At 31.8% G+C, this 23820-nt stretch overlaps 1 protein-coding gene across 4 annotated transcripts in view; it reads right to left on the reverse strand.

The window, feature by feature from the left end:
• The window catches only part of LOC112211301 (trifunctional nucleotide phosphoesterase protein YfkN), a 100704-nt gene that overhangs the window by 32162 nt on the left and 44722 nt on the right, over nucleotides 1–23820 (reverse strand). For all 4 annotated transcript variants that reach the window (XM_067053032.1, XM_067053031.1, XM_067053030.1 and 1 more), the window contains 2 exons: nucleotides 13579–13682; nucleotides 4711–4870 (listed from right to left, as the gene is read on the reverse strand). In XM_067053032.1, coding sequence (XP_066909133.1) covers nucleotides 4711–4870; nucleotides 13579–13682 — 264 coding nt within the window. The remainder of the gene's footprint in view (nucleotides 1–4710; nucleotides 4871–13578; nucleotides 13683–23820) is intronic.

The following is a 23820-nucleotide window of genomic DNA, read 5'->3' on the forward strand; positions in this document are numbered from 1 at the left end:
ATTGTATTTATATCCCCCTGTTACAGAGCTAAGGAGTTCATTCAGTTATTAGAGTTGCTACTTTGTTATTCGTAGTAATAGTGTAGTAGTAGTAGTGCATATTTTGTAACTTTGATACCAATAAAGTTTTTTTAAGTTCTTTCCGCGGTTACGTTCTTTATCTGACCACCTTCTGTCCACTCAATTCCTTAAGATTAACAATTTAAAGCATTGTTCTAACTAGTTATTATGGAAGAATTATTCACTCCACCTAATTAGATCATTTAGTAATTGTAATTTCAGAAGACAGAAAAATAAATTATTAGATCCTTCATACCCCTATAGAATACGAAAAATAAGCTATTAATTTGTTTATACGTTCCAGTGCTTTTATAAATATGGATAAATTATACAAATTAATAAAAATTGAAATAGTGAACAGAGCAGCTAATAATGAATAACGCCTCTAAATCCAAGCGTACTAACAGCACTAAGAACGTAAAACCGATTTCCTATGCGTTTAGTTAATATGCGAGAAGGTGAGCGTTCTTGCATATTAACTACTCTATATGTGCTCCATATGAAATGTCATGCTCTTTCAATCTCTATATAGTGTGCTTCTTCAAAGAATGCCTAGATCAACGGCCATCTGCGAAAAATCGACTAAAAAAGTATTCTTTTTGGATGATGCCAAGCTCCTCAAGCATACATTCAAAAAATATAGATGTCATCTATCATAAATTTCGTGTAATTTAACGTTTAAAGGAAGTTATTGAATAGTGTGGTACATATGGCCAAAAAAAAGTTTTGATTTTATCCTCTATAGCAGGAGTGGCCAACTTTTTATCTTAAAAATGGGTCGCGATCGACTTATCATAGGTGTAAAAGGGGTGTAAAATGCATTCTGTATTTTAGTATAAGGTGCATTCCAGCAAATATTAAACAACAACATTTATCATTCACCATTTTTAAAAAAGTAATCAAGTTCCCATTTTTCATTAAAGTGATCAGTTTTTGATTTTTTCTGTTTACTACTCATGTTCATGGGTATAGTATGGAATAAAAAAATAATATGACAATTTAAAGTAAAATATTGAATTAAATATTTTCCTATAAAATTCAAAAACTCCTGAACTGCTGTAATTATCTCCTTTACATTGAAAAAAATAATAACAGTATCGCATATTACGATCAGGAACAGCAATATAAGTATATTAAAATCTAATATAAATATATTCAAATTTACAAGAAGTATGTAAAAGTTATAATAGGGGTATGCATGAATTTGTGTTAAATGTAAAATGTTTTAAGTATTGAGCAGCCCTATTTAAAGTCATGTTAAATGATAAATGCATAAGAGCTCCTAGCGGATTTTCTAAGCAACTTCTTTAGTAACCTTTCCTTCCAAAACTTCATGTTATTGTTTACTTCAAAGTTTTGATTACAGTAATTTATTACAACATGCCTAAAATAAGTGTAAAAAGTTTGGCTACTGATTATATTTTTTAAAAAGTGCAGAACACAAAACAAAAGAAAAAAAAACACAAACTACGAGTAAGTAACCTAACACGATAACAAATAAAACGGTGACAAGCTCAGCTGGTCTGTTTCGTGACGTCATATTCCATTTAACAGACCTAGTAACAGACTCTCAGCCATATAGAAGGAAATATTTCTCCATTTAACATAAGTTTTTCCATTTAACACGCTTTAACATGTTAAAGTAAAAATCATAAATACCCCTAAAATATGTATTACGGTTTACAATACTAATCTTAATGCAAATAGAATTATTGTTATTTCTAATATATTTGTAATACTGTTTCTTATTTTTCTCTCATTGTGATGACCGCAGTTTAGGGATCTGTTGCCAAGAATGCTCACTTAACAAGGAAATAGATAGGTAAGAAAAGCAATTTAATTTATAACATATAAAATGTACTTCCATCTTAAACAGTAGAAAAATTGAAACTAAACGTGGTCACCGGGGATAAATAATATTAAATAATAACAATACTGTTAATACAAAAGAAAAGAAGCTACCATATGACACTACCAAATATTCAAACTAATTGACTATGTTTTTCGATGAGTCTAGTCGTAACTGTTGCGTCCGGTGAGAAGTGTAACATATAAGTCAAAATGTATTGTGCTGTATGGCACAGTGTCAGGCTGTCAGAAATCTAGGAATTCTCAGAATGCATTAAACTATTGCTAGTAAGTTTTGTCTTCTACAATCGCTTCAAAGTCCATGGGACACGGAATTCCACCGGAGACATTGTGAGCAATCTACAAAAATTAGCCTAGCGATCGACTTGGCCACCCCTGCTCTACAAACTATCTCATCAAACTTAGTAGGGTTGTCAAAAAGTAACTATAGTCTACGGTACAATCTATAAAATACACTATTCCAGCAAAGCAGTTATTTTTTCGATAAAATACGTAGTTTAGAAATTTTAAAAAATAACATTACTGAAAAAAATATTTTTTGTAAGTATTTCTCGGAAAGCAACAGAATATTTTAAAATAACTTAATCTTAATACTATTTTATTTACTACATATGGATCTAATAGTAGTTATAAAGATAATTTAAAACTTATGACTGGTTAATCTGCTAAGCTCAGTATCAAACATGGTCCAAACATACAGTGGAAGAACCACTATAATTAAAAAGCTCGTACTGGTACTAATTATAATAATTTTTTTATTTATTCTGGTACACGGCCCCTTAGAATAGCAATAAAAAAATAGTAAGAAGGCTTAGAGCGTCAAATTAATACATAGAAAAAATCAAAATAAAAAATGGACTTATTCTATCAATACTTAGATTAGAAAATATTTAGAAAAGTATTATTTGAATTCAAGTGGGACTGAGTAGAGAGGAAATGATGGAATACATGGAGTTTTAATTAAGTACTAGAGCGATGTATGGAAGTAGGGGTGGAATTCTGTAGGGAAGAGGATCTAATAAGGAAGGATCTGTCAGAAGTTGCAGTTCGGTGGGAAAATAGCTCTAAAGACCGGAAAAGGGTTTTGCGGTAATGAACAAACGATTTGAACTTAAGGAGATCTGAGCCATATGAGAAACGACGAAATTTGATGACTATGTAAAGAAAGGATACAAGGAAATACTTATGACAGTAGGAAGGGTAAAGTTACTTTAACCCCACATAAAAACGGTAAATAGAAGTTTCCCTCGGGATTCCAAAGAAGAAATATACATGGAAATTTATTAATCGTTATAATTTTCATAAAACTTCGAGATCCCCAGTGACACCCGCATATCCCGTACAGCAGGACTACAAGTGGGGAATTATTAAGGAAGTAACTATGGATCTATGGGTTTCAAATGGATATGGATGAGGAAGATAATTTGATCGCATTAAGGTTGAAAAAGTTATGATAGGTGAGGTGTTTTTTGTTTTTAGGAAAAGTTTTTATAAAACAAAACTAATGGTGATTCCAAGGTTTTGTACGGTTGAATGGAAGTTTATGGGATTTTTATTTAAGAACAGAGTTGGAAGGAACAATTTTGAGGAGGTGATTGAGGCCTATTACTTTTGCGCATCGTTCTCTGGATTCAATTCCAACTTATTAGCCACTGCCTAATGACATAAGCGGTCCATGGTTTCTTGGAGTATTCTAATGATTGGTCGAAAATTGGGAAGGAGAAGTATATTTGAAAATCGTCTGCATAAATATGGCATTCGGAGTAATGGAAGTGTGTAGAAAGGTCACTAATATAGACTGAAAATAGGATAGGAGAGAGGGACTAACCCTGTGGAATACCAGAGTGGAGAGGTTTGTCTTGAAAGATTGGACTCAGACGACTACATACTGGAATCGAACTGAGAGGAAGTCTGTTGGAAATGGGAAGACATAAGCCAGGTTTCAGATAATGCTATTTATGATAAAAAAAAAAAACTGAGGGGGTGGAAAATTGAAGTACGGAAAAAAGAATCAAGATTGAGGGAGAGGATATGATAAATTTCAATACGATATTCAATTTTTAAATATTCTACTAAATAGATATAAAATAAAAATTGAGATATGTACATTAATGAAATTCTCTAAATTATAAAATAATTGTTTGGAAAATCATCCACAAAGACCTTAATGTTCCATTTGTAACCGATCTAGCCCGAACCAGATATCAATCCTTCCATTACAAACCCCATAAACACTCAAACCCATTAGTTTCTAATCTTGCTTCCTCTTTTATTCCGGACAATCCTCCGAGGAGTCTGAAAAGAAGATGGCCTCGAAACCTTATATTGTTAAAATGTTTTTAGAGTGCTACCAATGGGTAGTTTCTCTACATGCTTGTACTATACCATTATGATTACCTCAAATTTACTTGAAGTATTTATGTACAGTTGTAAATATCAATAAATAAATAAAAATAAAAAAATTGTTTGGAAAAAATTGAATTGTGAATTGATTAGATGATAACAAATAATCCGACAAAAATGATTTCTATTTAAGAAAAAACTGAAGGGCAATCCAAAGTACACAGTCCTATACATAAACAATCATGGAAACGGAAAAAAAAACCGTAAAATTTTTTAAATAATTCGGTTTCGGGACATTAATTTTATGGAGGCCACAAGGAAGTGATCATTTTAAAATAAATTAAAACTCATTATTTAATTGATAAAATATAATTCATTAAGCAGTAATAATAAAAAGTGAATCATATTATTAATTAAATAAATGGAGAGCCAACTCACCAGTTAATTCTATGACACAAAGTGGATCTGTTATTGGCACTACAGACATGAGATCCCTCATCGTGAATGGTCCAGGAGGGTGAATTCGATCTGAGCGTAACGTACCTGAATTAAGGATGACGAGATCAGCCCCAGTAGCAGCCAAAATAACATCACAGACCTGTTAAAGAATATTTTATCTTAGCATCAACACACAAAAACCTAAAAGTAAGGCAGTATAAATACATTTAAAAAATGTTATTGCGATAGGATAACAACAATTTGGCTAAAAAACAAATCAATAAATAATCCACATTAAATCACAGTAACACAATCGGAGCGAGTTAAGAAAGGATTTAACGATAGCAGGTCGATATAAAAATAAATATGAGAACATTTCTAAACTTAACCATGGCAGGAACATACTCGAGAGGTGTAAAACCTAGGAACCAACAACAGTATTTCTTTAAAGGAATTGGCCACAAACCAAAAAATCTGAGTTAGTCAATGGCCATTTATAAATTTTCTTTTGAATTAAGTAATTGATACTTACTATTAAATCGAACATATAAAAACCTTAGCCATGAATAACATACACTTATACCATGAATTTTTTTTTATGATTCATAAAACTCAAATAAAATCAATTATTTCTTGGCACAAAACGATATAATCAAAGCGTAAAAATAGAAATACAAAAATGAAAGACGAAAACAGTTTGTGTTCCGAAAAATTTAATATAAAGAAGTTGAAAAGCCCTCTATTGGAGTAAATCCTCTATAAGAATTTAAAAGTAAATATGATGTTTTAGAATCTTTAAGGGATAATAAAATAAAATCTCAAAAAAGTAGGGATTAATATTGTAGAGATCGGCAATTTATGTGGGAACGAAAAAAATTATGAAAAATAATAATAAGTAAATAATAAATAATTATTAAAAAAAAAAAAAAAAAAAAAAAAAAACGAGAGTAAAAAAACAAACGAATAAAACCTGGTTCGATGAAGATTATATGAATAAATGATAGACAGCATTTTTCAAAATATGAAGGCAATGGTCGGGAGTGGCTTCACCAGGGCTGTCATGTTTAAAATATGCTGAACGAGTCACCTCTACAACATTTTGATGAACATCTTCTTCATATTTTGATGAAGATTGTATAAATATGAACGAAAAATGGAAATCCACTGGATTAAAAGCTCTAAATAATCCCACCGAAAACAATGTTGCCTACTTCCGATTCTCAGAGTCCAAACCTTTTAAATATCTAATAAAACAATAGAGAAAATATCTAAAAAACAAGATTAGAGAAATAAAAAGTAATTAAACGAATCCTGTAAAAGGGTGTTAATAGGTCGCGTAGACGTTTTGAACCAGTAATGAATGGAATTAAAGATAAAAGATAAAGAAGAAAACAATATCCGGCAGACATACTGAATGAGTTTCAAAAAAGTTTTTTTAATAGGGTAAATTATAATCACTTCTATAAACTAGAGGACTAAACTGGTAATAAAAAAACCCAGTTAGATGGAACTCGAAAAAGCTATGGAAAAATTTCAGTCAACAGAAAAAGATAATACGCTCAGTTAAATTACCTGAGACTAACTCTACGTTTAGACCAAACCGTTCAAATATAGATTATATATTTTGGTTATGCCAATATATCAGAAAACAAATAGAATACCATGGTGCACTACATCAGCTTAATGTCGATTCTGAAAAAGAATATGATTCTGTTGACATCGATTAACAGCGTATATTCCTTCTGTATACTTAAGAAGTTAGTTAATATAGTAAGGATGTACAAGTCCAAAATTTTTAATTAAGAAATATTAACTAATAAACTTAGTTCGATTTATTATTACTTGAGGAAGTTATATTATGTAATCATCATTATTGTGGTTTGACATGGACGTAGGCAGAGGGGAGTTGCGGCTCTCCCCTAGATTCTTGAGACCCGATAAAAAAAATAAAGAAAATAGTTAACTTATTTGATAGAAGATTTCTATCTGGAAATATGTTATAATTAGTAGGTAACATTTTCGAGTTGACAACTTCACGGATCACAAGATCACAACCGCACCTTCCAAGGGACAAGATGAATATACGTTGATTCTTCGGTAAAGAAGATAAGATTCAATGAGCGCGATTATTCGTCTCTGAGGGAAACCAATAAAAAAAAAAACTTTATTAAATTTTATTCTTCCTATTATGACTTACAGTTTTCCATTTTAATAATCTCAGAATTTATGTTGAAAATAAATCAAAGAGGGTAACCAACTTAAAAGAAGTGATTAATATTTTTGCCAGCAATCCTAAAAGGTTGACGCTCTCATAGCAAACCTCTTCATCACCTCTCATATTTTTGAATTTATTGTGTGTATTGTATTTATTTATGGACAATAATTAAGTTGGACAATAATGCTCGATTTTCAATATTTTATTGTGACTATAGCTAGTAAAAATTGAAAAATTATTGAATAAATTTTATGTAGTAGCAATAAAATAGTGGGAATTTTCTTGAAATGAGGAATTACATATCTATGTATACATATACAAAATTACTAATATACGAATAGATACAAGGAAATAAAAAAAATTGAAGATGGATAACAGTTATATTGGTTCCCAAAAAATGTTTTCAAGATTATTTTTAGTAAAAAAAAAAGTCTTCATTTTTTTTTATTAACATCTCCCTTATTTATCTCCATATTATCATAAGTTGGGCTGAATAAGTTTAAAAATTTATAAAATTTAAACACATTCAATAAGCATTTATTTATTACTAGTACAGTTATTTATGCCAAAAGCAGCAGAAAAAAAAAAATGAAATGTTACATTGGACAAAACACAAGATCAGGTGGAGAAATAAAGTGCTGTTATGATTAAGGCAAGTGATGGCATTCTAGCGTTAGTCAGAAAGAGCAAATGTTCACCCCTTAACATCAGAATAAATAGATTCTTCATCCATTTAACCGTGAGACATCATAATTTATTTTATTACAGAGACGAACGACTGTTATAGTGTGTAGTGTTACAGTGTGTTAATGAATCCATGGACAAACATCAAAAGCTATTAAATATCAATAGAAAATTAGATCAATTTCTTTTTAAATACTTTGCATTGTGTATTAAACCACACGGTTTAATTGGTTAAAAGCATATGTTTTAAAAATAGTTGTTTCACTTACTGATATCCTCAGAAAGAAAATCTAAATGAATGCAGGCCAATCTTCTGAGTTAGAACCATAATAGATAAATGAATGGAGTAAAAATGAAAGAACACCACCTGTGTCTTGATTTCCACAGCGCAAAAATAAATTATGAAAAGATCAAATATTTTTTAGGCTCATGGTCAGTTTAAGATCTCGTTATAGGATTTCATAAATCATCATCCGATGTTGCTGTGCTTCTTGTTGGACCTTTGCCTACTCCACAATCCTCCAGCACACAGACCTGCTTTTCTCCATCTTCCAAAACACACAGTCCCAAGATTGTCCTCCACATCCTGCAGCCACCAAAGTCTAGGCTAACAGACTTTTCTGCTTGTTCCACCAGGGTGTTCCTCCATTCGATTTTCCCTAAATTTATTAATAATAGTATAAATCATTTTCATATATCCTAGCTCTCTAAACTCAAAATTATCTCTCTCCATGATAAAGTTTTAAAAAATCATTACAAAAATATACTCCATCACTCTTTAAATTAATTTTATTCCTTCATTATGAGAATCAGTTACTGGTGATGGTAGAATTTTTATAATAACCGAACCAAAAAAAAAAATTACTTCTATTAAATAATGTAAAAAAAAAAAAAAAAAAAAGCACTTATAATCAAATTTTGGGAACGCGGGTAGTGCCGGAGAAAGGCGCGTGGCTACTAATTCCAAGGACTTTTGTCTGTTACGTTTGGACTGTTGACTGTGTTTTCTGTTACGATGTGACCGTGAGTCAACTCCTGGGGTCCACCCAGCCTCTTAAATTGGGCACCGTTAATTACGTAAAAATCTGGCGGTCGAGCGTGATTCTGACCAAATCACCTCCTTGCACAACCGCTGGTCTAGTTGCAGTACTTCCTTACTAAGTACTGAACCCCTGACCTTCATGGGTTGTAGCGGTACAGATTTTAATAATCAAATTTAAAGATATTTATGAACACAATGCTCCTTTTCAACCTCTTTTCCTCTATTAATATTTTAATCTTTGGACCTGTGTGCTCACAGTTAGTAATAACCCTTTGATTGGATCCCAAACTCTCCAGTACCTCGAAGAAAGGTGTCGAAATTGGAGGATAAAAATAAATCCCATCAAATCACATTTACTCTTCGTAGTAAACCTACTGACTGCCTTATAGTATACTTTAATAATGTGGCTCTTACCCCTGTAGAACAGATTCGTTATCTTGGACTACACCTTGACATACGACTAACCTGGAATCCTCACACAAGACTGAAAAGACAGGAAACTGCACGCAGATTCCAACTATTACAGCACTTACTAGACAAATGGTCTAAACTTCGAATTCATTACAAAAGACTGATCTACATGATAATAATAAGGCCCATCTGGACATACGAAGTTGAGCTTTGAGGCTCCACTAAACCATCTAATTCCTCTCGAATCCAATCCTTACAGTCCAAAATCCTTCGTAAAACCCTCAATTCTCCTTATTTTGTTACTAATAAAACCATCCATAAAGACCTAAATGTTCCTTATGTAACCGATCTAGCCCGAACCCGATATCATTCCTTCCATTATAAACTCCCAAACCCACTAGTTTCTAACCTTGCTTCCTCTTCCATTCTTGGCAATCCTCCGAGGCGCCAGAAAAGAAGTTGGCCTCGTGACCTTATATTGTAAAATGTTTTTAGAGTTCTACTACTGGGTAGTTTCTCTCTAGTATCATATCATTATCATTATGTCATTATGATAAAATTTGCTTGTTGTATTTTTTATACAGTTATAAATATCAATAAATAAAAATAAATAAATCCTTGGCCCTAATCTTGCTAATTCAGCCAAACTTATCCCTAATGACAGATAATTCAATACTGAAACGAAGTTTTTGGAGTCACGTAGTCCCACATCCATATTAGAAATATGATTTCTATCCATATCCAGACGAGATAAGATCGTCTTCCATCTTCTGCGTTCCTTGAAGCTTTCCTTAAACCATTAACTACTCACTTCTCTACCTTCACTCTTTATTGCTTATTTTTTTTTTTTTCTGTTTTCATCTATTTTACTTTTTTTTCTTTGATATGTATTTTCTTATCTTGTTTCTCCACTATACAACCAAACTATGCAAACATATAACCTAAACCATTAAACAATTAATCGCCTCTCTCATCCTCCCGTTGGTGTTTGATTGCCAAGAGCAAATATCTAGAGTTGAAGAAATATATAATATAACCTCCCAATGGTAAGCCATATTTGAATAAAATCTGTATCCAATTAGGATATCGATTTCTTACAAATATTGACAGTCTATTGTCACAACGTATAGACATGTGGCGACACAAATAATATTATTATCTCAGTGTATCTAGTTTGGATAACAAGATCTAAGGAATGCAAGGCCAGGCAAACACTTGCAGTATGTGCACTTAGCCAACGGGGAATCTAAGCTAACAGAGAACGGTGTCAGAAATAAAATACTTTAACATCTCTCAGACAACAATCTAATATATCTAACCAGCAAACCAGCTAACCATTGTTTACCAAGAACCAAACTTATCTGACATACCTAATGGAACATAGTTTTCATATAGCAATTGAAGTTGCGTATTCTTCGCCTAAATTATCCGATTAGGAATCCCATTTCATTTTTATTTTTTAATATGAAAATAAAATAAAAAATTTAGCAAACAACCACTGATTCAAAATGTGTCTTGTCTCTTAATTATACCTCTGACACTAAATAAATTGAAAATCCTCGGGTGACATTCTCGCTGAATTTTACAAGTTTTCGTCTATTAAATAAGGAATTATTTTTAAGTGTAAAGCATAAAACCTCATCATTCTCGATACAGTTATTTACCTGGTTCCGGGTTCCCTGTTCTAAGGTGCTTACATCGGTTCAGTGCTCATGTGGTGTGTAGTTGTTCGTCCTCCCTAGAGATAAATAGCACATAATTTCACATTCCCTCCGACTTGATGGTTCTTAGGCTTTGTCAGATGAGGGCCGTCTGTAGCTCAGGTAGTTGAGGCCTAGGGGAATGACTTTTGTTTCTGTGGTGGCCACACGATATGAAAACTTGACCCCCCCCCCCACTATAGTGTAAGGATAGAGCGGTACCCTGTAGATAGCTCCCCATGTGTCAGAAATGACTAGGAAGGTCATAAAAAAAAAAAATAAAAACTTCGTCAGTAGTACCTATCCAACACATTTATTGTATTTCCAATCTCCTTGATTCCAAACTCCATACCTAATCATTTCTCCTTCTTATAAATTCCTACAAGTAAGTTAAAACCCCTTGGATATAATACCCTCAGTTACCAGATTCTTAGGCAACTTAAAAAAAATTATAATCCTTACTCACTTACACCATTTTATTCTTCGAACAAACCACTTTACTGGGAGAATTGGATTACTCCATCCGATGTGGAAACTCTCTACAAATAACCTCATCTTGAAGCTAGAGAAGCCTACAAAATATTTAATAATTAATTAACCTTATCTTGGCCCTTTTAAATTTTTCTGAAAATCTCTTTCAACCCTTTTCTACCTTTACTAGAATTTAAAAAAATCCCCTTACATGCTCGAATTCCGTCCACCAGTAAGTTATTCGTTTTTCTGACGATATATTCTTTTAACTAAAAATCAAAAAATATTGCACAAATGTATTTCTGTACTTGACAAACATTTTCAATCGGATAAAGGACAGCGACAAGGTTTTTATGATAGGATTCCATTTACCCCAATCCTTATTACCTAGTCTTTCAATCATACCTCTTTGAATGTCCACTCCGTGTTTACGGTGGTACAATACTTTCCAATAGTTCAGGAAGGCAGTATCATACTTTTAGTTCAATTTTCATTACCACTTATATTTCAATTGGCTCTGCTATCTTCTTCACTATGCCAACATTTTCAGATGATACCTCCGTTCCATCATCCCAGTTAGATCATTAGAAAGCATTTGAAGCCTGCAAAGGGACCTCTCCCTGACTTCTTCCAACTTAAATACTCCTGCGTTAACGTAGCATAAGTCTATACTTCACTACATGTACTTCTCCCTCAAACGTAGGTATTGTCCATCTGTCTATTTTTACACCATTCCTCTTTCCTTTTTTAATTTACTATATAGTGTGTCTTAACTATATAGTAAATTACTAACCAAAACATCTCACTCATCACTTTATTTCAAACTGGTAATTTGAAAAACAATTTTCGAACATTAAAAGCATCATTTTAAACTCAAGATCTTGGGAAAATAGCCAATGCTCCAGAATATGTAAATTATATCCCATACGATTTACATCAATCCTAAACTATCCCTGCTTGTCTCAATAATCCACCTGAAATGTTGGAATGTTTTCGTCTTGTAACATTTTCTTAATAACTAAAAATATGTTGTTGTTTTTTTTATTTTATTATGTTTTTTTTCGGCCAAGACTCCCATTGGAGTCCTATACTGCACAAATATGTTACTGGAGTTCTGGAGATCATCAGCTTCTTCACTCAAGTTCTGAGCGTCTCCGGCCATAGCATCCTCACAAGCCTCTATTAGCTTCCAACACAGTAACGCAGCTAAAAGATAAGCGCTGTGATCTCCAGCGATCCTGCTTTACCCATCTAAAAGTAGGGGGGGAGAGGTAAAACTTGGTCGAAAGCTAACTGTAAATATTTTACATAGGTATGAGAGTACTTCAGATGATTTGTTTAATTTTAACTTAACACTCTTTCTCTAATTTTACTTACTTTTCTACTACTTAATTTATTTATGTTTATTGTCTGGTACGTTTTCTTAAATTTTTATTTTGATATTTTCATATATATTTCTTTTTGAATGTAAATATAATATGAATGATTTCATACATTATATATTACCTATTACTTTCAAGTGTAGAAGATAATTAAATTTCTCTTAAGAAAAAAAAAAGTTGATCTTTATTGCAATAATTTTCTTCTTGCAGGACCAAAATATATTAAGAAGAATTCATACTGTAATAAAATTTATTCTCCTGACAAAAATAAAGAGTAGAAGTTGGCCATAGTCACGGGTAAAATCAAACAAATATTGTAAAAAATATATATATTGTATTTTTTATTTGATTTCATCTGTCGGAAACTATAACAAACAATGAAAAAAAAAACCTGAATTTTAACTATTTTATGTTTAAAGTATAAACTTTATCTCCGAAATTTGTCGATTTAATTTTTCTAATAAGGACATTATGACCACACTTCTTCTGTCCTCTAACCCATCGCTTTGCTTTATAAAAAAAATAAATAAAAAGGTAAAGAAAATTAATCTCCCCATTAATGAATATTTAACAGCCGATTCGTCGAGTTTTATAAACGTTTACAGTCTAATGAATTTATAAGAGTCAGATTCTGAATGAAGACATCGCTTAATTCATATTATTTTATTATAATCATAATTTACTGTTCATATTATTATTACTGCTTACATATTATAACTAATAATACTATTACCTGAAATATTATTATTATAAATATATCATATACAATATACTACAGCTATATTACCTATTCATTACTACAAATTTTTTGTTTTCTTTTGAGTTCAAATAAATTGATAAAAATTTTTATTTAAAAATAATATCGATTTTGGTGCACTAGTATCGTTACTTGGTTATGCTGTTCGTCACTATAAAAAAATGGAGCATTTTATATCACTGATATGAAAATAAATTAAAACATACCCAGTTACCAAGATTTGTTTCCCCGAGGCGAATGCTTTCAAACCTTCCGTCCAGTGCTACAGAGAACACGCCTAATACTTCATCTAACTTCTCCTCGATCATAGCTATAAAAAAAAAAATTGAATAGATAAGAAAATAATCATTAAAATTAAAGCCTAGTGAATAAAAATACATACATTTCAAGGTAAATATTAACAGTAGCATATTAGAAATAAAGGAGTTTATTTGTTGGAGAAGATGGTCTGGGAGTCGGGCAGCAAAAAAAAAAAAAACATAAACAAACAAAAATTATTTATTTATGCCGACGTTTCGACCTAAATATTTTTTATTTATTTATTTTTTTGGCTTTTTCCTGACCGAACCCCCCTCCCCTCTCCCGACCATCTTCTCCAATTATTAATCTACGGTCAACCATCTACACCTCATTATAGGATTTTTTTTTCGGTTTTTTAAAAAAGTGAAGTTGAAGGTGACTAATTTAGAAATTTGTCATTATACTCGGAATTAGAGGGATCTATTAAATAAACCCATCCACTGCTACGTTATACTTGTTAATCAATTAACAAACAATCCAAACAAAAGTTTACTTTGCTTAGAGGACAAAAGGATACAAGCTCATACCCCTTAACTACTCAGATGTGTGGCTAGTTTGGTTGAGTACTGTACTACATACTCTGTGATACCTAATAAATAAAATAATTTAGAGGGTTTCTCCATCACCTGTTTATTTGATATTTTTACAAAGTATGTATTGTATAAGGGTGTATCCTAAAACAATATATCAATTATTGTACATTTGATATTCATGAAATAAACACATTTATATATATATACATAACAAAAACAATTTACAATATTCTTGATAAAGATCCAGTGATGGATAAATATAATTTTAATCTATGAATAAAAGAATTTATTTATTAAAAATATTTATTTTATTTTCAGTTAAGTGAGTTGTTAATAATCAGTGTTCTTTTTATTGTCACAGAATAAAATGTATTCAATTAAATAATAATTTGATTACTTGAGATCATTATAGGAGACTATGTAAAGTTAACTGCAATCAATAAAAATAAAGAAAGATGAGCCCAAGGATTACCTTAAAATCTCATCATTTTATTTTATCAAACATTATTTTTTATTTAAAATTAAAAATAATGTTTGATTGTGTCCACCTCGTTCATTAATGAGATCAAAAATGCTTCATGAAATATCAAGGAACAATACTTAGCCCACTGTTTTACATCTTTGTCATTTAAGAAAATAATTGATTATATTAAAATACGTAATATGTCTGTAAGAGGCATCAAATAACTGTTAGAATACAATAGGAAGATCCTAATCACAAAACCTTGAGTCTCTAAGCTACCAGCAAAAATCAGCTGACGTTCCACCAACTCATGCATCATAAGGAAAATCAGAAATGGCGCATGTCCAAAGCCAAAATACAGCAAATCTCACGTCCACATTCCAAAAGACAAATCAACTAGAAACGACTTATCGCTACACAGCAACCATAAACACACTCACGGTTTTTAATAACTGGCCATTGGTATAATGAGTGTGGCCAGGATTTTGGGCTTAGAAAGAAAAAGCAGAAAGTTCACTGCAGTACAGCTGGAAGATTAAAATTTCATGGATTTGGACATTCTTATGCTATACTTCAAGAAGACAGTAAGTGTATCCGGTATATGTAATAACTATATTTTGTAGAGGTATGTATTCAGTCTGGATACCGAAAGAACCAAGGTGTACTAATATCAGAAGCCTTCAGACAATACGAGATCTCACAGAAGTACAAATTAAATACATCAGCGTAACAACATTCTGCAAGGTATTCGCTAACAGTCGACAAAGAGATAACAAATTCTAAAAATAGCTTTAGATACGATGGGTATTCGCCCTTACGCTCAATGGAATAAAAGACAGAGGAGAGACCCAAAAGAGAAGTAGTGAATAACAATACAGTTTTCAGCTCCGAAATAGATGTGGAATTATCTAATCCACTAGTATGTGTAGGTTCACTAATTGTCTCTCAATCTTATTTTATTTAATTTTTATCGCTCTAAAATAACAAAAAACATTAAATCTTTTACCAATGGTACTTGAAGGTATACGGTGAAATACTTATCTTATGGTTTGATTTGTCCGTTCCATATGAATTCTACTTGAAATATTTGGAGGTGAAGGGCCTCCTCGTATTGATTAAACAAAAGATAAAATAAAACCAATAATAATTATAGACGAAAGATAATAGAAAATCATAAAAAAACAGTTAGAAGTCGAAAACATAGTAGGGGAGGGAGGTGCATGAGAGGAAAAGAGTTATGGAGTAATGTTAACAGGGTTTTTGGAACCTTTCCTGCCCTACCTCGCAGGAAGGGGGACGGGGTGATTGTTCGGAAAACTGGATTGAAGGAAGCAGGGAAACAGTCAAAGAATTTAATGAGTCTCCGTGTGAAGCGTAACAATCAGAGAGAATTCCCTGGGTAGAGTAACCACATAATGGAAACGTCGGCACAGCCAATAAGAGACTTGTTCAAAGTGGACCAGACAATTTTTTAGTCTTTACTTATTCAATAAATAGATTTACAAATATAACGATATATTTAATATTTATAATATGATAAATAAAGTATATACAGAAACAACTTTCTTATATTTAAAACAATCCAAAGGCCACTGCTGATGTACGGCTGTGAAGTCTGGGGAGCGGTATCCTTCACGAAAAGGAAAAAACTACAATCTTTTCAAAATAAAGTCCTAAGAATCGCAGTTAATGCTCCTTGGTTTATAGGACATAGCCAATTGCATCGCGAATTACAAGTGGAGTCAATAGAGGATTGTATCAAAAAACGGTTCATGAAGTTCCACTCCCAGTTGCCGACAGTTAAAGGAGCAGTGACCTACAACTTAGGAAACCCAACCTCAACCCGAAGACTGAAGTTTTTAAAAAGAAAATTTTTAATAAATATAAAATTAATTCATAGTCACACTACCTCTATTTACTTATTATTATTATTCATTTTGTTTATTCATAATTATTTTTTTATTTTTTTTTCTGTTTACTTCTCTCTTCCCTTTTTCAAATTAACTTGTTTCTTTTTATTATTAGAAGACAATTGTTTGTTTTATTTAAGTGTACCAATATCATTATTTTTAGTTATTAATTTTACTTTCCTCTTTTATTAAGAAGCATTATTCTTATCTATTTTTTTTTCTTTTAATAAGAACATTTTATATAGTTAGGGGTGTCATTTGTATGACTATAGCCCCTCATAATCAACTGTTAAAAATATATATATTATAAGTTATATCAACCATGTAAGGCCCACCAGGCCGATCTGGTATAAAAATAAAATAATAAAAGTATATACAAAGAAATAACCACTAGAAATATTTCTTCGATTGTAGTTCATGGTGCTGGCCGTAAGATAGCATTAGCTGGCTGTAAGAGTCAATTATAGGCCATCAGAACTCTCTCTGGTGGGGGGCGCAGAAAGTTTTAGGAGTTCTCTTGATTTCTCATAGCTAGCGTTGTAATAGTACAGATCGTGTAGTTAGCAGCGTCTATGGAATTTTATCGGTAATTGTTAGAAAGAACCGCTGTACCTTCATAGAAAATTGTATCGAGTCCACTCAATCTGGAAAAATATTTAGTATTTTTTTACAATTTATTATTCACGATAGCAAAACTTCCCCCTATTATAATAATCTTTTTCAGTAGTTATAAAAAAATATCCATATTGTCTCAACAATTTTTTTATTATTTTAATCCCACAATGTTTCGGCCATTCAGGCCATTTTCAAAGATCTTTTTACACTATAACTGCCAAAACCATTTATCAACATAATTACAGACCATATTCCCTTTGTTAAATTATTTATCATTAGTCATTAACACATTAACTAGTTTACAGTATTTAGTATCACATCAACTTATATTTAGTATTACATTAAATAGCTTGTAGACACTTTTTAAATTACTTATTTTATCAACATTACACTCTATTTCTTTTCGTTTCGTAAACAAAATATTAATTATTACACTGTTTAGTATTATGACAATAATCAAAAAATTTACTATCATAACAATCTTGGAATCACGAAATATCCTTCTTAAGTTAACCTTAAAATTGTTTTGTACTTTATATTTATCCACTGCTTGTTACTGAGAGCAATGAGAGATAGTTAATTATTACAAATAAAAAAACTAATAGTACATTAAACTTTTTTGAAATTTCGACATTTAAGTCCGGTCAGATATTTCAATAATGATACCAGATATGAATAACCATTTATACATTTTTATGACGTGATTGATCAAAATCAGTGAAGTGGTTTATGTGAAAAGGTTGAAAAACTGTAAAATCGGTTATATGAAGAGGAACTTCCGGAAATTCAATTGTAGCTGAAAACATACTGGCACATCCCGGACATGTAGTTTCATTTTTGTACAACTTTCAGTTTTTGAGCTAGACTGGTCACATACATAAACACACATACACCATTTTATAAGAGACAACATATCTCCCTAGCCTGAAAAATTACTGAAAATAGAAAGAAGGAACCTGAGGAGAATTTATAGGCCCAAGAAAACTCAGGAAAGCTACAGATCAAATAACCCATTTTAAATAAATGGGTTTTTAGAAGACCCAACCAGAAAATCTACAGGGAAATAAATGACCTAGAAACCGAAATATGAATCAGAAGACAGAGATTCTACGGGCACATGATGAGAATGGACCAAAGCAGACTATACAAGAAACTCAGTCGGACAGAATCCGTGAATATAAGAGCGTAAGAGGATATGTGAAGCAAATAAAAGAGAGAGGAAACAAAGAAATTGAAAACAGACAAGGATTGCCTAGATAGAGAACAGTACGAAAAAAAAAATTGAAATAAACAAGTGTTATGCGGCAAATAAAGAAAAACGGAAGGGTACTGCGTGGTCGGAAGAGAGGAAGCAAAGGCACGGAGAATTGATGAGAAAATACTGGGAGAGAAGAAGAGAAAAAGTGAGAAGAAAAAGGTAATGATATTCGCGTGGTCTTGAAAGGCCGTTCCGTGAAAAAAAAAAAAAAAAGTACGAAGAGAGAACAGAATTAATGACAATAACAGAATTGAAAAATATAGAATTTATAACAGGATGTCCTGCAACAGCCTGGGCTTCAGTCTTCGGGTCGAGGTTGGGTTTCCCAAGTTTTAGGTTACTGCTCCTTTAACTGTCTGTAACTGGGAGTGGAACTTCATTAACCTTTTTTTTTTATGTAATCCTCTTTTGCCTCCATTTGTAATTCCCGATGCAATTAGCTATTTAAAATGATTATTTATTCAATATTAACAATGAATATAACAATAACTTTTTAAATGTCTATGCCTTGGTGTGAAAGAAAGAAGAAAACTAAGAAAACTTAATATGAAGGTTAAATGTTCTATTCCACTTATTCATTACTGAGATGAGGGTTAGTGTCACTTCTTCAAATATCTTTTGTAGATCTTCAAATATTGTTAAAGCAAACAAACTTTTTAAGACTTTCGTAAATTCCTTTCGTCTAGAACACTATCTCTTTATAAACGTAACAACCTCAAAATAATCTGAACAAGGAATATCTCTCAATTGCGCCTTTTATTTTCTTAATCACGGTTTCAAATCGTAAAAAAAAAATACAAATACAAAAAAAAAATTATTACCCGCAAATAGATAAATTTATTTTTTTAAATACCCTACAGTAATATCTTGACCATATTATTTCTTTTGTAGGTATAAACCCAAATGTCTGGTTATACAATTTCCAGTGGTTTTTTTTTCAAAGAACTTAAATAATATGAAATTACAGTAAAACAACTAACATATGGAATGTCTCAGAACCTGTACTAAACATCCAAACATGCTACATATGGAACTAGTAGAGAATCTAAGACTTTTTTTTTTTTTTTATTTAATGTAATTTACAACTGTACAAAATAATACAATAAGTAAATATGTCGTATGTTTCATATACACTTGAAAATCTTGGGAAGGAACCACCCATTGGTGGTACTTCAAACAATTATTTAAATTAGAAGGTCCCGTGTTCATCTTCTTTTCAGACGCCTCGGAGGATTGTCAAGGATGAAAGATTAAGAATTAATGGGTTAGGATGGTTAAGGAGTTTGGAATGAAAAGATGCATATCCGTTTTGGGTCAAATTTGCAACGAATGGGATGTTAAGGTCTTTGTGAATGAGTTTATTTTATTATTATTAACGTAATATGGAGCATCAAGGATTTTACGTAGATTTTGGATTGTAAGGATTGGATGCGGGAGGAATTTGATGGTTTGGTAGAACCCCAGAGCTCAATTCCATATGTCCAAATTGGTCTGATTATCGTAGTGTATAATAATTTTTTGTAGTGAATGGGAAGTTTAGAGCGTTTGTCAAGTAAGTGTTGAAGCAATCGGAATCTACAAGCAGTTTCTTGTCGTTTCAGTCTTGTGTGTGGATTCCAAGTAAGTCTCTTGTCAAGATGGAGTTCTAAGTATCGAATCTGTTCAACAGGCGTTAGTGGAGTATTTAGAAAGGATACTGTAGGTCAGGAGGGCAGATGTTTACGACGGAGAGTTAAGGTGATCTGATGGGAAGACATTTTTTAAATTTGGATTTATTTAGAAGATGGCGGGAAATATATGGACGAGATCGGGGCACAATTTTGTTTCTATATCGTTTGGAAGAGGACGAATATTATTTTTACAAGAATTTTTACTTAAATTTAAGAACCCCGAAATTTTAAACTAAAAACAATAACGTTCTCATTTATTTATTTTTTTTTTTTTAAATAAAGTCATTAATAAATAAATGGGTTCTTCTGTTCACTCCCTCCTGCCCCGCACTCCACGAGTTGAATAGTTTTCCATCTGATCAAGAGTAAGATGTAAAAAATAAAATATTCGCAATTATATTTGTCTACCACGAATACAAATATCAAAAGTATTCATAACTAACGATTATTGATCCGATTAATTTATTCGTTACTCATGAATATCGAGTAGAATTTGTATTCGCATGTACGAATACAGATGTAATTTTAACTCATCATTTGCGAGAACCGAATACGAATGTATTCTGTATTCATGAATACTTCTGACAAGTAGTATTCTGCATTCGCAATTGCGAAGACAATGTCCTCAACTCTGTTGTTCATCCTAATACACTTTTGTAACACCGTTAGTAACGGGTATAACTTATAGAAGACTCCGTTATCGGATGTGGTGGTCCATAATTGTACTAGCTACTGATACAATGGGTGAAAACTGATATGGCTTTATCAAACGTGTTTAAATTAAAATTCAATATGCACTAATTTGTTCTAAATGACAAAAAGCCAGGTTTACCACTGCACCATAAACAAAACTGGAAGTCGCGTACTTTCTTCCGCTCTTTGGCTTGAAGATGATAAAGCGGAAATAGGACTAGCTAGTCACACCTTCCTAATTTTTTATATATGATCATGATTTATTTATTCCTTTTCATCGTTTTCTTTACGTTTCGCACTTTCAGAAGTGTTATGCCCTATCCTTGCCTCTTATTGTTCAAGTTGAATATGTAAATAGTAATCCTCCTATTTCCCACTAATATTACATACATGCATAAGTTCATAATAACAATTTATTTTGACACATTGAATACACTTCAATTATTTATATACTTAAATTGACCGAAAATAAATGTTTATTTTTTTTATTTTAGTAATTTATTGATTGTTATTTACAACTGTATAAGTTATAAACAGAACATAGGTATTATGAGTCTTAATACCTAAACTCCCCAGGTAAACAACCCAGAATGTATATATAGAGGATTACAAAGCAGAATAAATCAGTATCTTAGCGAAGCTTGTGTGTCTCATTTAGTGCCCTATTTTCCTTTTTTTTAACTCTAGCGTTCTGGCTCATCATAACTTATACATATATACACATCAAGTAAATTTTCTGTAAGTGATATTATGACATGATGCAAACATGTGGAGAATCTACCCATTGATAGAACTCCAAAAATATTTTAAAGAAGATCTCGAGGCCATCTTCTTTTTAGACGCCTAGGAGGATTGTTAGGTAGTGAAGGAGAAGCCAGGTTAGAAACGAGTTGGTTTGGGTGGTTGGGAAGTTTATCATGGAAGAATTGGTATCTGGTTCTAGCTAAATCGGCAACATATGGGACATTGAGGTCCTGATGGATGATTTGATTTGTGACAAAGTAAGGAGCATTAAGGATTTTACGAATGAATTTGCAGGAAATAAATATGTGCGTATGAAATTAAATTTTAAAGAAATATAAAATAACTCCAATTATTAAAAGAATATAAAGAATTCCCAAATATAATTAATAAGAAAAAAGAGAACATTATGCAGAAAAAGAACAAACTTATTTGTATCATGTTATTGAATATTGCACAGTTCTTTATCTATTAAACAAACTGACACTAACTCAATCTATATCAAGCAACTATAAATTATAATATTGGGTTGTAAATTAAGTTCGTAGCGTTTTTAAAGATTTCAACTTAATCCCCTCTGTGTTTATAAAATCATGTTTACTTGGTCAATAATGTTTACATATTCTAAAAAGGATTAGTTAAGGTGCTTTTATGCATCATTTTCAACCGAGATTCCTTATCTTAAAATGGTATTTTGCTTGCTCAAAATGGAAAGGAAAAAATTCATTTTCGTGATTTAATTATTTTTTATTTCCAAAAAGGAAAATCCGCTGCACAGACGGTTATCAAAATTTGTAGTGTGTATGGCGATGAAGCCTTAGGAGACAACACCGTCCGTAAGTGGTTTGCTTGGTTAAGAACCGGAAATTTTAGACTTGGAAGACGCAAAGCGCTCGAGTCGTCCTTCAACTGTTGATGACCAAATTCAAGCATTGGTCACAGACAACCCTCACTCTACGACACGGGATATCGCAGAACTGTGCCCTGTTGGAACAATTGAGGCAGCGGTTGAGGAAAAGCGTCTAAGCATTGGCTAATCACAAAGGCATAGTTTTCCATCACGATAACGCCCGTCCTCACGTGTCTTTACAGACCCGGCAGAAATTATTGGAGTTTGGCTGGGATGTGATCACCCACCCTATTTACCAGACCCTGCTCCAACAGATTGTCACTTATTTCGGGCCCTTTAGTACTCTCTTAACGGGCAACACTTTAATTCGCTCGAGTACAGCAAGTAGAGGAGTTTATAGCGCAAAAATCTGAGAAGTTCTGGGAGGACGGAATAAAAAAATTAATTAAAAGATGGCAACATGTAAGAGATCAAAATGGGTCATATATAATTGATTAAAAATATTTACAAGAATCTTAAGTTTTTATTGAAATCATCAGTAAAAAACGCTACGAATCTATTTTATAACCCAATATTTTACAGAAAAATTTTCAAAGATATTTTGTTTTTTGAAATATTTTAAGGAAAAAATTTCTTAGAAGCAAAAGTATCTATTTATGGTAGATTACAAAATTTTACAAGCTAATAATTTTCTGTCTTAGGCAGGTTGCCCCACAAAATCCGGCCCTGTACATTCTCCTCTTTTTCATAACATTTCCTCATTCGGTGTCACTTTTCCCTATCTGAGCTAGCGAAATTATTTAATTTTTTTTTATGCTTGATGCTCATGTTGGAGACAAAATTTTAATCTGTTACAAGATTTCCACTGCATCTTGTTTCCCACATTGACATTCCTTCATTCTTAAATAAAAAAAAATAACCCAAGACTCTCTTGAAGATAAGGAACTTTTTTCTGAGCTCTTAAAGTCAGTTGTTTTCATGAGGTAGTTTATTATTGCATCAGTTTGGGAGTTAGTATTCGACTAATTCCTCCAAATATTAACTAAATAGTCTCTTCTTATAATTGTTTTTTATTCTGAAAACTGACAACAAATCTAGAAGAGCAGTTAAGTGCAGGTAAGGCAAACATACACACAAACTATAATAATAATAACAGTACCAAACTGAGTCAGTAATTAATCCCATCCTATATTATCTATTACTTTATTGTTTTAAATATTTTAACATTTGTTATATAGGGGAATTTGTTGATCAAATGAAATAGGGGTTGTGAAATAGAAGGGAAAGAAGAAAAAAAAGGAATAAATTGAAAAACTTGTAGTTAGTTTGTAGACTGGTATTCATTGTAAAAGAAAAGTAAAAGAAAACTGTGAAAAAAAAGTTATCTTTCTATTATATTATATCATATAAAAATA

Source organism: Halyomorpha halys, unplaced genomic scaffold (assembly GCF_000696795.3).
Source record: "Halyomorpha halys isolate HHAL.00 unplaced genomic scaffold, Hhal_1.1 Scaffold68.1, whole genome shotgun sequence".
Lineage (NCBI taxonomy): Eukaryota > Metazoa > Arthropoda > Insecta > Hemiptera > Pentatomidae > Halyomorpha > Halyomorpha halys.